A 17,478-nucleotide genomic window follows, 5' to 3' on the forward strand; every position below is an offset into this window, starting at 1 on the left:
CTCCAGCCACGGTTTTCTAAATATTCGTTTTGTTTTTGTTTTGTTAATGGAAGTTGCGTTATGAATTAAGCTCATATTCCAGCATACAACATTGTTAGGTAAAACTATAAGTACTGAAAATTATACATTTTAATACTAAAGAAAATATTCATATTATACCTAAAATATACTAATTTACTTACCGCTTTTAACCCACAGTCCAGTCCAGTAGGTGGCGATACTCAGTAGCCGTGGTTTGCAACTTCTAACCGAAGAGGAAAACAATTCGTTTGCTCAACTGAATGTGACCCAGCCTATGTGGATTCTAGCTTGCAGGTAGATTTTTCTGTTTACTGCGCTCGTTAACTTTGGCTAAATGGATAAGGTATAGGGAATAGGGAATTACAGCTAACGTGGTCATTCTGTCGTTTTTTGTGTGAGCCTAAATCTCAGGTTGCTTATGTTTAAACTATTAGCCAAAAACTAGCTAGCTAGTTACTGTAGTCTTAACTATCTAGTCTATCGAATATGTTCTCCCACAGCCGTTAACTGATGCCTATTCATTAGATTGAGAATGTCTTATTTGGCTGCCACCTTCTGCTCCCAACGTGCTCTCGTGTTTTAAAAATAAAATGTAAATGTATGCATTAGCTAGTTACAACGTTATTGTCAGAATAACCCTTTAAAGTTCTTTGCAGTCATGTTTTCCCAATTCTAACCAATGCAAATGCCATATAAAGGGGCACACACACACACACACACACACACACACACCTTTCAACCGTTTATCCCATTTCCATGCCTCTAACCATAACAATGTAGACCAGTGTGCCCTAAGTGTATTACGTTTTATAAACTGATCATTGTGATTTCTCCGCCCAGTGTGAAATGGAGGTGGAAAGCTTTGTGTCCAAGACACTAGATCTTCTACAGGAGGAGAGAGAAGCGGAGATTGAAGAGACAAGGTACTGTATTTAACTCCTCTATGAAGGAATGCAAGCTACTGTATTATTTCTGGTCCCATGTCAGACCTCTGACGTTGCATATAAAACCAGGCCAGAGAAGCCAGATTCACTAGGGCATCAGTGGCAAGACTCTTTTTGTATTCAATAATAATAATGTGTCTGTGTCTCTATGTATTGTGATTGCTGCTGTATGTATGTATGGTCTTTGTTGTTGTATCTTTGCAGGCTATGGCAGGAGAACATATCTCTGAAGGACCTCCAGAGTAAAGGGGTTTGTCTGCTGAAACTGCAGATAGGAAGCCAGTCAACAGGCCTCTATGGACGATCACTCATTGTTCTAGAACCCAGAAGACACATGGGAGTCTCTATTCTACCAAGCAACAACTTTGGTCCCGGTAAGAACACTGAACATCATTTATTCACTAATGGTCTAGACGTTTCAATCCAAAGAGTTTACACACAGTGAGATGTTTCAATCCAAAGAGTTTACACACAGTGAGATGTTTCAATCCAAAGAGTTTACACACAGTGAGATGTTTCAATCCAAAGAGTTTACACACAGTGAGATGTTTCAATCCAAAGAGTTTACACACAGTGAGATGTTTCAATCCTAAGAGTTTACACACAGTGAGATGTTTCAATCCTAAGAGTTTACACACAGTGAGATGTTTCAATCCTAAGAGTTTACACACAGTGAGATGTTTCAATCCAAAGAGTTTACACACAGTGAGATGTTTCAATCCAAAGAGTTTACACACAGTGAGATGTTTCAATCCAAAGAGTTTACACACAGTGAGATGTTTCAATCCAAAGAGTTTACACACAGTGAGATGTTTCAATCCAAAGAGTTTACACACAGTGAGATGTTTCAATCCAAAGAGTTTACACACAGTGAGATGTTTCAATCCTAAGAGTTTACACACAGTGAGATGTTTCAATCCTAAGAGTTTACACACAGTGAGATGTTTCAATCCTAAGAGTTTACACACAGTGAGATGTTTCAATCCTAAGAGTTTACACACAGTGAGATGTTTCAATCCTAAGAGTTTACACACAGTGAGATGTTTCAATCCTAAGAGTTTACACACAGTGAGATGTTTCAATCCTAAGAGTTTACACACAGTGAGATGTTTCAATCCTAAGAGTTTACACACAGTGAGATGTTTCAATCCTAAGAGTTTACACACAGTGAGATGTTTCAATCCTAAGAGTTTACACACAGTGAGATGTTTCAATCCAAAGAGTTTACACACAGTGAGATGTTTCAATCCTAAGAGTTTACACACAGTGAGATGTTTCAATCCTAAGAGTTTACACACAGTGAGATGTTTCAATCCTAAGAGTTTACACACAGTGAGATGTTTCAATCCTAAGAGTTCACACACAGTGAGATGTTTCAATCCTAAGAGTTCACACACAGTGAGATGTTTCAATCCTAAGAGTTTACACACAGTGAGATGTTTCAATCCTAAGAGTTTACACACAGTGAGCCAGTAGGCTTGTTCTTAACATGTTTGTACTGCTTTGTTAGATGGCATGAAGGATGATTGAAACGGGTTGTAGATGTTTTTGATTTTGCAGATGTTTGAGTTGGAAATGTTTTTTTCCCAACATGGCTTCCTTGAGATTTGGGTTATGGCCAGTGATTATTATTGTTGGAAACCTTTGAGCATTTAGAGTTAAGAGCTTTGTTCATGGGCAGAACAACATTTAAACTGGCAATCTTTACCGACCTCTAGACAGCCTGTTTCCCTTCAGTCATTACAACAGCCATTTTAGATAATAAAGGACAGGAGGAGCTGATCTGTAATAATCACTTTTTGCCAATTCCACACTAGCAGCTTTTATATATATTTTTTATTATGTTCAAAAGTATTCAAAACAATACACCATAAGAACAAAATACAACATAAGAACTGTGCAGATGCACATTTTGGTAACATGATCTCAGTAAAATCTCAGTCAGCTTAAAATGAAACCACGTTTCCCAAAACTCTGTTCTGAATTACGATTCTAAGTTGTGCTTCGGAAAGAATGAGATATCAGCTATGACATCTTGTGCAGACAAGCATGAAATACAATTACAAAACAGAGCTCTATATTTTAACATTATACAGTCAGACTTTGATTTATTTCTCATTTCTACATCTGATATCGTGTAGTGTGCGTGTGTAGTGTGCGTGTGTAGTGTGCGTGTGTAGTGTGCGTGTGTAGTGTGCGTGTGTAGTGTGTGTGTGTGTGTGTAGTGAGTGTTCTTGTGATATCCACAAGTCCACTAGCGAGATGCCAACATGCCCTTCTACTCAGGTTCTGATACAGACCTTACAAGCTCTCATCTTTGTCCCATAAACTTCTGAAGCTATGTTAAATAAACACTCTTCGTTAAACAGTCGTGGAAAATGAATTGAGGTACATTGAGGGGAGGTACGGCTTTCAGTACATACGCAATGTTTTCACCCAACACAGACAATAATCACCACCTCACTGCTCTCCCTGTCTGTGGTTCCAGGGGATATTGTGGGTGTGTATGATTTGGATGGCTGTAAGCCGTCCTCGCAGGTCTGCACTGGTGTGGTGACTCGGGCCAGTCAGTCTGCAATAACGGTGGCATGTGAGGATCCTCCGGACAGACTCAACCTGGACACGGAACTCTACAACCTCCTGAAGCTGGCCAACGACGTCACCTACAAACGTATGAAGAAGTGAGAAAACCCATGGACTCAGCTATTACCCTGACCTTAACCCTACCTTCATCCCTCAACTTAACCTTAACCCTACCTTCATCCCTCAACTTAACCTTAACCCTACCTTCATCCCTCAACTTAACCTTAACCCTACCTTCATCCCTCAACTTAACCTTAACCCTACCTTCATCCCTCAACCTAACCTTAACCCTACTTTCATCCCTCAACTTAACCTTAACCCTACCTTCATCCCTCAACCTAACCTTAACCCTACCTTCATCCCTCAACCTAACCTTAACCCTACCTTCATCCCTCAACCTAACCTTAACCCTACCTTCATCCCTCAACCTAACCTTAACCCTACCTTCATCCCTCAACCTAACCTTAACCCTACCTTCATCCCTCAACCTAACCTTAACCCTACCTTCATCCCTCAACCTAACCTTAACCCTACCTTCATCCCTCAACTTAACCTTAACCCTACCTTCATCCCTCAACTTAACCTTAACCCTACCTTCATCCCTCAACTTAACCTTAACCCTACCTTCATCCCTCAACTTAACCTTAACCCTACCTTCATCCCTCAACTTAACCTTAACCCTACCTTCATCCCTCAACCTAACCTTAACCCTACCTTCATCCCTCAACCTAACCTTAACCCTACCTTCATCCCTCAACCTAACCTTAACCCTACCTTCATCCTTCAACCTAACCTTAACCCTACCTTCATCCCTCAACTTAACCTTAACCCTACCTTCATCCCTCAACTTAACCTTAACCCTACCTTCATCCCTCAACTTAACCTTAACCCAAACCCTGAGATATACTTTTTTCTCATAGGGCCTTGACCACCCTGAATGGATACAGCAGTGGACCGGCCTCTGATTTGATCAGCGTCCTCTTTGGCTATTCAGAACCCAGCTGCAATTCACAACCAAGTAGGTCCGCCTCTGTAAATTCAGCTCTCTGGGAAATATTCTACCCCTTAAAAACAACATCTCAATGATTTCATGTTGTTTTGACTTTGGACGCAATCTGAACGAAAACCAGCCCTTAGAAACAGGTTAGTGATTGATATTTATCTGTACAGGCGAACTGTCTTTCCTGAACACCGGCCTGGATTCTTCCCAGAGAGAGGCAGTGTCCTTCGCTCTGTCCCAACGGGAGGTGGCTGTGATACACGGGCCGCCAGGAACTGGGAAGACCACGACCGTGGTGGAAATCATCCTGCAGGCAGTCAAACAGGGGCTGAAGGTACGTTCCCCCAGTCCGCCTGTTGTTCCCCCGGTCCGGCCGCCTGTTGTTCCCCTGATCCGTCTGTCCACTCTCAAATTTTTTCACAAAAGTTGGTCACATTTTAAATGAAAGTTTCTGGTCATCTTATTGAAGTTTTTTGAAGGCTTTCATGAAAAATCTGATTAAGAATGATGACACAAAAGTGAATGTTAATTGCAGAATTGAGGCTTTGTGTATGTATTATTGTTTTACTGGGACAATGCACATTAATCAAATGGTTCAGTAAAAGTGGCAGTTTTAGCCAGCCGGCTAATTTCAAAACCTCATTCCCGGGGCTTTAAATGGGGTTCCCTGTAATTGTTCAAATTTGAGGAAGGACAATGCCCAGAATAATATTCTAACGTTGTAACTGCGCCCCCAGCGTGGCACGACCAAATGCAGACTTGATGTCCCGTTTCCCGCAGGTCCTGTGCTGTGCTGGTTCCAACGTGGCCGTAGATAACCTGGTTGAGCGCCTCGCCAAGGCCAAGGCCCGGGTGCTGAGGCTCGGCCATCCCGCCCGCCTGCTGGAGTCCATTCAGAAACACTCTCTGGACGCTGTCCTCGCTCACAGTGACAACGCCAGCATCATCGCTGACATACGGAGAGACATGGACAAAGCTTTTGTAGGTATCGATCATGTTGGGACATGCAGGGGGGGGGGGGGGCACAGGGCTGTTGTCTGACCTGGGGGGGGACGGGACGGTTACAGATGATGTTGCGTCTATGGTTACTGTTACTAAGGTTACTGTTGGACTAATCATATATAAATGCCTGGAAGATGTTAGCTTTTAGGCCTAGAGCTTTTATTAGCATTATTGTTTTCTCTCCTTATAGTTCTTATGTGTTCAGTAGGTCTAAATCTGTTTTCTGTCTCCTGGTACTGTGAAGCCTTTTTCAGGATGTTAATGTGGTTTTGACTCGATGCACTGTGAAGGTCTGGTCTAGATGATAATGTTTCTCGTCTCCGTGCATTGTGAAGATGGGAATGAAGAAGCAGCGTGACAAAGGAGAGAAGATCCACCTGAAGAGGGAGGTCAGTGAGCTGAGGAAGGAGCTGCGGACCAGAGAAGCCGCCGCCATCACTGAGGTCCTGAAGCGGGCCGATGTTGTTCTGGCCACCAACACCGGTGAGTCAGGACTGACGCCAGAAAGAGTCGGTTATGGACCAGATTGGACCAGAGCAGGCAGTCCCTCCCTGTTCCAGTCCGTTTCATTCCCTCAATTGGTTAATGAGCGTTTTATTCCCTCAATTGGTTGATGAGCGTTTTATTCCCTCAATTGGTTAATGAGCGTTTCATTCCCTCAATTGGTTGATGAGCGTTTTATTCCCTCAATTGGTTGATGAGCGTTTTATTCCCTCAATTGGTTAATGAGCGTTTCATTCCCTCAATTGGTTGATGAGCGTTTTATTCCCTCAATTGGTTGATGAGCGTTTTATTCCCTCAATTGGTTGATGAGCGTTTTATTCCCTCAATTGGTTAATGAGCGTTTCATTCCCTCAATTGGTTGATGAGCGTTTTATTCCCTCAATTGGTTGATGAGCGTTTTATTCCCTCAATTGGTTAATGAGCGTTTCATTCCCTCAATTGGTTGATGAGCGTTTTATTCCCTCAATTGGTTAATGAGCGTTTTATTCCCTCAATTGGTTGATGAGCGTTTTATTCCCTCAATTGGTTAATGAGCGTTTTATTCCCTCAATTGGTTAATGAGCGTTTCATTCCCTCAATTGGTTAATGAGCGTTTCATTCCCTCAATTGGTTGATGAGCGTGACCGTCACCTCCCCCCATCCAGGTGCCAATGACACTGGGCCTCTGAAGAGCCTGCCTGCGGACCACTTTGACTGGGTAGTGATCGATGAGTGTGCCCAAGCCCTGGAGAGCTCCTGCTGGATCCCTCTGCTCAGGGCCAGGAAGTGCATCCTGGCTGGAGACTACAAGCAGTTACCGCCCACCATTAAATCACAGACGTAAGGGTTTCTCATCCGGGGTGGGGGGATTCCTCTACCAAAGAGCTATGAAGTGAAGTGTTTAAAATGTAGCCTGTCACAGCTGTCATGGATGCGTGAAACCGTGTCCCACTGGTCTGGCCGGTGTTTCAGCCACCTTCAACCTCTGCGTTTCTGTGCTCCACCGGTCTCCCGGCCAGGGCTGCTTCCAAAGGGCTGTCGGTCAGCCTGATGGAGCGGCTGGTGCAGAACCGCGGGGACTCGGTGGTGCGGATGCTTACCGTTCAGTACCGGATGAACAGGGACATCATGACCTGGGCCTCCGACCACATGTACCAGGGAAAACTCACAGCTCACGGCTCTGTGGAGAAACACCTGCTCAGGTAGGCTGGATCCTATTGGCTCAAGGGTTAGGGGTAAATGTTTTTTATTGGCTCAAGGGTTGGGGGCAAATGTCTCTTATTGGCTCAAGGGTTGGGGGCAAATGTCTCATTGGCTCAAGGGTTGGGAGGAAATGTCTCTTATTGGCTCAAGGGTTGGGGGCAAATGTCTCATTGGCTCAAGGGTTGGGAGGAAATGTCTCTTATTGGCTCAAGGGTTGGGGGCAAATGTCTATTTATTGGCTCAAGGGTTGGGGGCAAGTGTCTCTTATTGGCCTAAGACATGGGATGGTTTCCATGTCAAATCTCTCATTGAGTTGGATTTTCAGTAAATTCCGGAAATGTACCTGTATTTGACCCCCACTCCGAGAGTAACCGAGGGGTGACATGGATCTTCCTCTGAGCAGGGACCTGCCGGGTGTAGCCAGTGTTGAGGAGACCTGCACCCCTCTCCTCCTCATAGACACAGCTGGCTGTGGCCTCAATGAGACTGAGGCGACAGACGAACAGTCCAAAGGAAACCCAGGTCAGAGAATGTGGTCATTCTATATCATTTCTGCTGTCACTAGGTTCATTGCAGTGGGGAGGTTTAAGTGCTGGTGTCTGATAAACTCTAATGAACTCCTTGATATTAATGACCAGGTGAGGTGGACATTGTGGAGCTGCACATCAAAGCGTTGACTGAAGCTGGAGTGAAATCCAAAGACATCGCTGTTATCGCCCCGTACAACCTGCAGGTGAGTCAGGGATACGTTTAAATGATATCCGCCACCGCGTTACGATATGGGGGCTTGTCTGCGTTCAGGCGTTCCGATATAGTGGGATGTCTGTGTTCAGGTGTTCTGATATAGGGGCGTGTCTGTGTTCAGGCGTTCTGATATAGTGGGGTGTCTGTGTTCAGGTGTTCTGATATAGGGGCGTGTCTGTGTTCAGGCGTTCTGATATAGGGCCGTGTCTGTGTTCAGGTGGATCTCCTGCGCCAGCGTCTGTCAACAAGACATCCTGATCTGGAGATCAAGAGTGTGGACGGTTTTCAGGGCCGCGAGAAAGAGGCCGTGGTGTTAACATTAGTCAGGTCCAACAGAAAAGGTAAACGTGTATGTGTGTTTGTTTCTGTGTGTGTGCATGACTTGTGAGGATGCGTGGTATAGTATATTAACTAACGGTAAAGCATGACTTGTGAGGACATGTGGTATAGTATATTAACTGACGGTAAAGCATGACTTGTGAGGACATGTGGTATAGTATATTAACTAACGGTAAAGCATGACTTGTGAGGACATGTGGTAAAGTATATTAACTGACTGTAAAGCATGACTTGTGAGGATGCGTGGTATAGTATATTAACTGACTGTAAAGCATGACTTGTGAGGACATGTGGTATAGTATATTAACTGACGGTAAAGCATGACTTGTGAGGACATGTGGTATAGTATATTAACTAACGGTAAAGCATGACTTGTGAGGATGCGTGGTATAGTATATTAACTAACGGTAAAGCATGACTTGTGAGGACGCATGGTATAGTATATTAACTAACGGTAAAGCATGACTTGTGAGGACATGTGGTATAGTATATTAACTAACGGTAAAGCATGACTTGTGAGGACATGTGGTATAGTATATTAACTAACGGTAAAGCATGACTTGTGAGGATGCGTGGTATAGTATATTAACTGACTGTAAAGCATGACTTGTGAGGACATGTGGTATAGTATATTAACTGACGGTAAAGCATGACTTGTGAGGACATGTGGTATAGTATATTAACTAACGGTAAAGCATGACTTGTGAGGACGCGTGGTATAGTATATTAACTAACGGTAAAGCATGACTTGTGAGGACGTGTGGTATAGTATATTAACTAATGGTAAAGCATGACTTGTGAGGACGTGTGGTATAGTATATTAACTAACGGTAAAGCATGACTTGTGAGGACATGTGGTATAGTATATTAACTAACGGTAAAGCATGACTTGTGAGGACGTAGTATCATCTGCATGTTTTTCTCTGTGTGTTATGTTTTCCATGATAGGGGAGGTGGGCTTCCTGGCTGAAGACAGGAGGATCAACGTGGCCGTGACTCGGGCCAGACGTCACCTGGCCGTGGTGTGCGACACGAAGACCGTCACGACCCACGCCTTCCTCAAGACCCTGGTCGACCACATGACCCAACACGGAGACGTCCGCACTGCCTTCGAGTACCTGCAGGTCGGTAATATGGGATCAATGAAGTATCAGTCAGTGTTTCATGTATGGGACCCATCCTCACAGTTCCTCAGGGTTCTCCACTAGACGAATGTGAGAACAGCGTCAACGGAGGATGGATGAGAACATAGAACTAGAGTGTGTAGAACAGAACCTCTAACATTCTTTTCATCCAGAGTTCTATGGGGTCAGGTTCTATTGGCAGGACTAATCTAAAAACGTAGCTGGTTGTGGTATTGGTTGGGTAACTGACCACATCATCCATCCAACTGAACCTGCAGGACATCGTCCCTCAGAACTACACCAGGGACCACAGAGGGACCAAGGCTAACTGCGCTAAAGCTAATGCTAGCAGCTCCTCCTCCTCGTCCAGCAAGCAGCAGCCCCGGGGCCAGGCTGGAAGCAAGGTGGAGCCGGGAAACAAGAAGGCATCGGGGGGGAAAGGGTCCCAGAGAGGGGACCCCCAGAATGGTTCAGGTGTGACATTGTTTTTATTCTCTGCTTTAATAGCCACAGGGACATCAGTGTCTTCAGGGTAATGGTTTGGACAGGGTGGGGAGCCTGGTTCCCCGGACTTTAAGTCTAGTCCTGGATTTTAAAGGAGCTCAGTGGAGAATCTAAATTGACAGGACATCTGGGTGGTTCTGTTTTGGATGGAATACCACTGGAGCAGAACCTAACATGCACGTCTGTTCATGTGGCTCAGGTCCCAGCACGCACAGCCGGCCCGGCCCGTCCACCGCCACCGAAGACGAGCAGAGACGGACCCTGGTCCAGTACCAGGAGATCAAGGACCAGGTGGAGCGCTTCCTTCAGGACCAGGACCAGGCCGAGCTGCGATTCCCCTCCACCCTCAACTCACATGACCGCCTGCTGGTACACCAGGTTGCAGGTCAGTTTTTTTTAATTAGTTTTTTTTAATTGTTACATTTTTATCAGAAATTGCATTATTAGACAAGTTTTGACTGGTGATGTTTTGTCAAAGGTTGTTGTGAGGAGTGACATTTAAATGTACGTCTCTAAACTCAGAGGAGCTGGGGCTGAACCATGAGAGCCAGGGAGAAGGGAAGGACAGGTTCATCGTCGTCTCCAGACCCCCAGCAGAGCCTCACCAAGCCAGGGAGGATCCACAGCCCCTGCAGCCAGCCGCCGGGCTGGAGGAAGAGAGGAACAGTCCTGATCCTCCAGGAGGTCTCTTCAGTCAATCCGCTGTAGATCTGAAGAGTTTACACCTGGAACGGATGAGGAGGGAAGAGAAGAGGAGGCAGGAGAAGAAACATCTGGAGAATGTCCACAAAGGACATCAGACTCAGATGGCTAAACAGGCCAAAGCCAAAGGTTAGCAACCAAATCCTGAAATTAGCAGAAACAAAGGTACAAAATACTGCTAATATTCATTGGTGTTTTTGAATTTTACCATCCTTCTTGTTCATCTACATCAAAGTTTTAATTTCTCTCTGCTAGGAAAGACCAAAAAGACCAAAGCTGGAGCCTGTGAGATAGTGGCTGCTGCGATGCCAGATGATGACTTTGACAGCCTTATAGCTGCTGTGGTCAAGGCAGAACGTGTCTGTAGTTTCGTGAAGTGTAAAACGTCTGTTGTTCACCTGGGACAGCTCTGTTCCTTCTGCAACAGACAGTACTGCCTCGGGCATCACATACCAGAGGTAATCAGCTGTTTTTGGGTGGGGCCAGTCAGGAGACAGGTTCATATTGTGTCAGTAGCAGCTAATGTTGGATTATCTGTGTTATGTATTCATTTAGAAAACCACTGACACAATGAAATATGTTATAAATGTTTGTCTGTCTGTGTTGTTCTTACTGCATTATATTCTACAATTGCATGCCTTCATGTTTATTTCTGTCACACATCGAATTAAGTGTCGTTTTGACGTGGTTATAAGATGTCGTGTGTCTTCCAGGTCCATGGCTGTGGTGACCTCGCCAAGGCCAATGCCAGGATGAGGATCAGCAAAGAGGGGGTGCTGTATGCTGGTAGTGGGCTCAAGGACAAGTCCGTAGACCCCAACAGGAAGGCTTATTTGCACAGGAAACTGGACTCCAGACTCAAAGACATGGAGAAGCAGAGGAAAACAAAACCCAAAGAAAAGGAGACTAACTAAAGTAGAAGAACATTCAGATTGTCAAACTCTGTGGAGAACTACAGTCTTCGGACTATAGAGCTAGATTTATTAAACAGATTACCACTAAATTATTTCAGCCTGTCTGTCAGTTGTGTTCTTACAGTAGGTACATACAGAAGGTTTCTTATGAACTAATATATATATATATTCACATATACATGAAATCCACTTCCAGGGGAAATACTGTGTATATTCTTTCGAGATTGCAACATTAAAAGCTTTTAATTTACTGTGACTTCAGCAGTGTCTGACTGAACAAACCGCTGATTAAGCCCTTCAAAGCAACATTTTAAAAAGCCCAGATCTTCAAAATCCCACGTTTTCTATCAGTATGATGAAAATATATGAAGGCATATACCACTGAACTAAACGTTAAATTTCCAATTAACTCACAATATTTAAAACAATATTAATATAGGGCTGCAGAGAAAAGGGCTACATGCAGGTGGGGGTATAGTAATAGAGGTATTTACAGTGGGTGTTTTAAATCGTCTTTTGAATGTTTAATAGTATCAGAGCCTCGGACCTCAATGTGCCGTCCGCTTCACTCAGGACCAGAATGTAAAGGTCCATTTCAGGCAGCCCTGTCTTTGCCTGAATAATGCCTGTCTTTTCCCAGCCAGCGTCAGTCCCCCGTTGGGCTGATGTGAGCCTGATGCTGGTCAAAGGCCACAAGCTGGGGGTACCCCCAAACCAGCGCACACACCCATTGGAATCAGTTGAAAAATAAATTATTACATTACTCTTCACTGTACATCTGGGAAACTTCAAATGTCCCTCTGTCTTTAACATACAACAATCATAGTGCCAATGAAGTACTATTCACCATAACTGCGGTCTAGGGTGGTCCAGCACTCTAAGCTGCAGAGTTGGTTCAAGTCTTGCCAAATGCTTTCAGCAAAACCCCCAAAAGAGCATGTGCCTTGTCAGCTCAGGGTATTTTGACGTGGTCCAGTACTTCCACAGCTATAGTCATTGGACAGATGGCCAGTTGACTGGAAGTGTTTCCATCGGCACACAGTCCGGGAGAAAAATAAGGAAAGATCCTTTCGGTGAACTTCTCCCGAAACACGTGTATGATCGCAGAGTCGGCGGCGTTCAGGAACGACACCTTCCCCCGGTCGTAGTCCAGCTCCACGGTGACCCTCCACGGCCTCCTCTCCTTCCTCACCGGCAGGCGTGTCCGCGGCGAAGTCTGGGCCCAGTACGTCTCCCCGTTGCACAGCCCAATACACCAAAAGCCCTCACCCGGGTTGAGGAAGACGGTGGTCTTGCGTTTGACGGATTCCCGGGCGACTCCGATGTACCAGTCCTTACCCTGGCCCACCTCTACAGTCCAGCTATGTTTGCCGGAGTTGAAGCCCGTGGCTCCCAGGACCGACATGCGGCTGGTGAAGCGCTCTGGGTTGTCTGGCAGGACCATCTTTCTGTCATACTGGACCCTGCTGAACTCCTCAGAGAAGCTGAGGTTAGGCTGGGCCGTGTTGGGGTCAAGGGTTATGGGGACTGGGAGAAAGGGAAACGTCAATCAGTACAAAATGTTTGTTGTTCATTCATCAAAAAAAGTGCATATTTAAGAGTGTTGTCCTAATAGCAGAAAAGGGAGAGTGATTGAATACAACAGTTAGTCGTAGTATGGCCATAAAAACTCCCCAAGGGCCCTATTGCTTTTATAAACAGTTAGTCGTAGTATGGCCATAAAAACTCCCCAAGGGCCCTGTCGCTTTTATTAACAGTAAGTCGTAGTATGGCTATAAAAACTCCCCAAGGACCCTGTTGCTTTTAGAAACGGTTAGTTGTAGTATGGCTATAAAAACTGCCCAAGGGCCCTGTCGCTTTTATAAACTGTTAGTCTCGCGAGGCCACACCTCCAATCTCATTCTGGCATCCTTGGCGGTCTGGAAACTCGCCTATTATGAAAGGTTGCCGCTGGTGTTCTCCAGGCCTAGTGACATTCCAGACCGGGTTTAAGAGACTAAGGGGGGTGAGGACAGCTTGCACCCCGGCCTGGCGTCACCACGCTACGCCGGTGAGTCTCTCCAGACTGATCCCCGGCAGCAGTAAGGAGACGTGCACTCACCCCACTGAACCATGTCCGCCATCTTCCTCCAGAGCGTCCACTTAAGTGACCCCAGATGTCTGGCGGCATCGATGAGGATTCCCCTGATGCATTCTGGTTCCCTCACGACCCCTGTGGTCCTGAAACACGACAGATTTATCGTTAAAAATGCTTTGAATAGAAAAACAGCAGCACAAGGGGCAGTATCTGACTTCACGCTGTAGTGAGTTTGAATTGTTACATTGATAATGACAGTTACATTTTGATGCATTTTTCAAATCAAGTCTGACATTTTAAACTGAAAAAAATTTATAAAAAAATCTTAAATAGACCACATTTCCTCAAATAAAGACAATGTCATCTGTGTACATACTTTACCTTCTCTTCATCTCCTTGTAAGCCTAGAGAGGAAAATGAACACATTTTGATGTAATTATTAAATTGTGTTTTATATTAAATTCAGTCATCAGTTCAGCAGCATTATAAAGGTTTGGTTTCCAAGAGAGTTTAAACCTGGACTGAAGAGCATTTCAGTGCAGAATGTCCCAGGAATCTGCTTCTCAGAGCAGGATTAGTCTTAACTGTTGTCTGAGAAACCAACCAAACTCCTAAACACACAATCAGAAACACACCTGTAGAAACGTCACATCGTTCGCCCTGATAGCGACCTCTACTTCACTGATGGTGTGTGTGAGCGCTGTGATCATCCCCTCCATGAGGCCCAGCTTGTCTCCCATCACCTGGGTCTTGGTCTCCTGTTCCTGTCTGAGCGCGGCCACCCGCCTCTTCTCCTCCTCCCACAGGAACCGATGCAAGCTCTCAAACTCCGCCCTCACCTGCTGCTCAGTCTGGTCCGCCTGGCTCTGCGGGGGATCGGGTTAAGTGACTGGTTGATTGACTGTTTTTAACAAGGCTGGGGTCAGTTCTATTTAAAGGATAACAACACCTGTGGTCTAGCATGGTCCAGCGCTCCAGGAACATGTGAATGAATGCCATACAGTGCAGTCCATAGCTATTTGGAGAGTGACACAAGTTTTGTTGTTTTGAAATATGTGTTTGGGGTCATTGGCATCTCAGTGAGCCAGTTCCAGTGAACCAGTCCCAGTGAGCCAGTCCTAATGAACCAGTTCCAATGAGCCAGTTCCAGTGAGCCAGTTCCAGTGAGCCAGTTCCAGTATCAGCCAGACCAAAAACACAACACGTCCTCAAACATATTTCACAGGTTTGACAGCTCCCATCATAGACCTCCAGCGCAAGCAGTATCTGCACAGGGCGCACTGCATCATGAGGGACCCTTCACATTCCACAAACTGTTTGAACCCCTACCATCAGGCAGGTGGTACAGGTCTCTTCGTTCCCGCACCAGCAGGCTCAGGAACAGTTTATTTCCATCTACTGTAACCCTGCTGAACTCTGTGACCCACCCCATCACTAACCACACCCACCAGCCCACCTCTCAGTACTGCCTCTCAGGGACCTTGTTGCACTACTGTCTTTGTACTACTGGACTGTGACACTGCTTTTGCAAAGTCTCAAAAGGTTGTTTTCAGTTGCTACATGTACATATCTACCTCTTGAACCTCATTGCTGTTATCCCTGCATTTCAGTTGCACATGCACCTTGCATTTGCCTTCATTGCACTTCTGTACAACCCACTTGTAGCATACATTATACTTAATACTTGTACATGTTCTGCCCTCTTCTATTTGCTAACTGCATTTCGTTGTTAACCATTTGTACTGTTTAATGACAATAAAGTTTAATCTAATCTAATACAGTATGCCAGTATGCCACTTGCCATCTCTGGTTCATATTAACATTTGTCTCACCCGTTCATAATACCTTTTCCAGAACTCTGCAGGCTCATTTGGGTTTTTTGGGACATCCTGCTTTTGAGGTTAACTGGTTCCACCCTGAGGAAGTCTCATGCAAATAGTAGGGGCTGAAATGGACATCTACCTTCTGGAGAGTGTTACTGATCTGTTGGACAGATCCTTGATGTTGTTTTCTTCATTCTGCTGATCTTTATTTGGTCATCCTCTGTAGAGGTCCTCTTTGGTCGAGCAGGTAATTTGCCGTTGCTGAACTAACGAGGGCTTTGTTTCTTATGTACCAGACGGTTAATTTTGCCACACCTTATGTGATTAATTTATTCTGACTTATCTGTATCATGATGGCCAGCTTGACTTGTACTGACACTTCTTTGGATCTTGTGTTCTTAGATACCAGCAACAGACTCCAAATACAAACACAAAGCCTAGGATCCAGACTAGATGTTGACAACTCTCTAGTGCGTTCACTAAAGATGCAAACAAACCGGCCTAACTAGAGACAGCTGTGAAGCCAGCTGTACATTCCTCTCAAATTAAAGTTGACAGTGTGTACTTTAAATTCATTGTCATTTTAAAATAACAAAAATGCTGTAGTACTGGGACAGAACTACAAAACATCTGTCACTGTCCAAATATGTATTGACTGTGCTCTAAGTAACAAAAAACACACCTTTATAAATCTTTTAGTTTCTTCCCAATCCTCTTTAGTCTTGTTGAGCTTTTTCAGGTGTTTCCTCAAGGAATCAATCTTGCTGAAGAATTCCATCTGAAAAAATTATAATGATGAAGTCCAGTTCATAAGTATTGCATTTTTGGTTACTTCTCTAATCACCATAAAATACTATTAACCTGAATGTAACACACACCACATGAACACACACTCACACGATTATATTGTTTTGTCCTTGTGGGGACCAGAAAGCCATGTCCACTAACCTTAATCCTAGCCCTGACCCGAACCTTAACCTAAATTAACCTTTATGCCTAAACATAACCTAGCCCCAACGCACAATGCTAACCTGTAATGCCTTGACTGAAAATGAATCCAACACAAAACCCACAACACCGCCAAACGCGCACGCGCACACAAATATTTACTTATTGAAACCCTTTCTCACTTTTTTTTCCATAGCAGCCTCTTCTGTGGTGCAGCAGTCATGGGTTTTGTGTTGTTTAGAAGCCTGGCAGATGAGGCAGATGGGCTCCTCGTCATTCTGACAGAAAAGGTTCAGTTTCTCGGCGTGAAGATGGCACAGCTCCTCTTCGGTATCCACGTCTCTGGTTGCACTCTGCTCAGCGAACGTGTCGGCAGCTATCTTCAGCGCCAGGTTGACGGGAGGCCTCACGGAGAAGGACCTGGTCCGACACAGTGGGCATTCTCTGAGTCCCCGGCGTTCCCAAAGGTCGTGTAAACATGTTTTGCAGTAGTTATGGCCGCATTGCAGCTGCACAGGTTGGCTGAACACCTCGCTACAAAGAGGGCAAAGCAGGTCCTCTTTGGAAAAGGAAAACTGTCTCGCTTTGTTTGCCATTTGATTCCGCCACTGTAGAAAATAGGATATATTGTAGATTATATTCCTTCAACCTCACCTGTCAAACTAAGAATGTGCGGTCTTCTCATCAGGCAGGGTGCAGTTGGTGTGTGTTAACCCTAGTCAATGCTGACAGACTAGCTGAACCGGTTCACCTCAAGTTCATGCGTAGATTATTGGATGTGTATCATTTCACTGTATCATATCACTTCCTTAAAATGAACGTCACAAGTGACAACATATTCACAGTTTTGTTCATTGTTCACCTGAGCCCCGTCAAAAGTTTTTGAACAGTGGGCGGTTGAGGACACAGATGTTATCGTAACTCGCGGTCCGGTGTGCCGGTAAAGGCAGTAGAGTTCAGTGAGTCTTCCTAGTCATGGTTTTATGGCACATACAGTAGGTATTTCCACGTGTGGGATGTTCCTACTGAAAATGTCATACTGATAACACACTGATATCACATTGTCT

At 44.9% G+C, this 17,478-nt stretch overlaps 2 protein-coding genes across 2 annotated transcripts; one reads left to right on the forward strand and one right to left on the reverse strand.

The window, feature by feature from the left end:
* The first annotated feature begins 10 nt into the window (after positions 1–10).
* On the forward strand, positions 11–11,655 carry ighmbp2 (immunoglobulin mu DNA binding protein 2). Its single transcript, XM_029114969.2, has 20 exons — positions 11–98; positions 199–315; positions 862–944; positions 1,170–1,339; positions 3,454–3,646; positions 4,469–4,566; positions 4,719–4,882; positions 5,329–5,529; positions 5,886–6,033; positions 6,699–6,873; positions 7,053–7,235; positions 7,640–7,758; positions 7,875–7,969; positions 8,198–8,321; positions 9,268–9,443; positions 9,722–9,917; positions 10,147–10,332; positions 10,470–10,778; positions 10,905–11,107; positions 11,363–11,655. Exons 3-20 carry the CDS (start codon positions 868–870, stop codon positions 11,561–11,563), a joined length of 3,018 nt encoding a protein of 1,005 aa, XP_028970802.1. The 5' UTR covers positions 11–98; positions 199–315; positions 862–867; the 3' UTR covers positions 11,564–11,655.
* Positions 11,656–11,683: 28 nt separating this feature from the next.
* On the reverse strand, positions 11,684–17,081 carry LOC105029683 (zinc-binding protein A33-like). The gene is made up of 6 exons (XM_034288207.1): positions 16,594–17,081; positions 16,146–16,241; positions 14,276–14,506; positions 14,022–14,044; positions 13,665–13,783; positions 11,684–13,090 (listed from the first exon to the last, which is right to left on the reverse strand). Exons 1-6 carry the CDS (start codon positions 17,005–17,007, stop codon positions 12,516–12,518), a joined length of 1,458 nt encoding a protein of 485 aa, XP_034144098.1. The 5' UTR covers positions 17,008–17,081; the 3' UTR covers positions 11,684–12,515.
* Positions 17,082–17,478: the final 397 nt, after the last annotated feature.

The sequence above is a fragment of the Esox lucius genome, chromosome 19 (genome assembly GCF_011004845.1).
Source record: "Esox lucius isolate fEsoLuc1 chromosome 19, fEsoLuc1.pri, whole genome shotgun sequence".
In the NCBI taxonomy this organism is placed as follows: domain Eukaryota; kingdom Metazoa; phylum Chordata; class Actinopteri; order Esociformes; family Esocidae; genus Esox; species Esox lucius.

Excerpts from the sequence above, each read along its gene's own strand:
- ighmbp2 (XM_029114969.2), top strand. The coding sequence starts at position 868 with ATGGAGGTGGAAAGCTTTGTGTCCAAGACACTAGATCTTCTACAGGAG. Across the intron at positions 7,759-7,874 it reads ACAGTCCAAAGGAAACCCAG|GTGAGGTGGACATTGTGGAG; the intron begins GTCAGAGAATGT and ends ATTAATGACCAG. Across the intron at positions 10,779-10,904 it reads TAAACAGGCCAAAGCCAAAG|GAAAGACCAAAAAGACCAAA; the intron begins GTTAGCAACCAA and ends TCTCTCTGCTAG.
- LOC105029683 (XM_034288207.1), bottom strand. The coding sequence starts at position 17,007 with ATGGCAAACAAAGCGAGACAGTTTTCCTTTTCCAAAGAGGACCTGCTT. Across the intron at positions 13,784-14,021 it reads TACAAGGAGATGAAGAGAAG|GACCACAGGGGTCGTGAGGG; the intron begins GTAAAGTATGTA and ends GTCGTGTTTCAG. Across the intron at positions 13,091-13,664 it reads GGCGGACATGGTTCAGTGGG|TCCCCATAACCCTTGACCCC; the intron begins GTGAGTGCACGT and ends CCTTTCTCCCAG.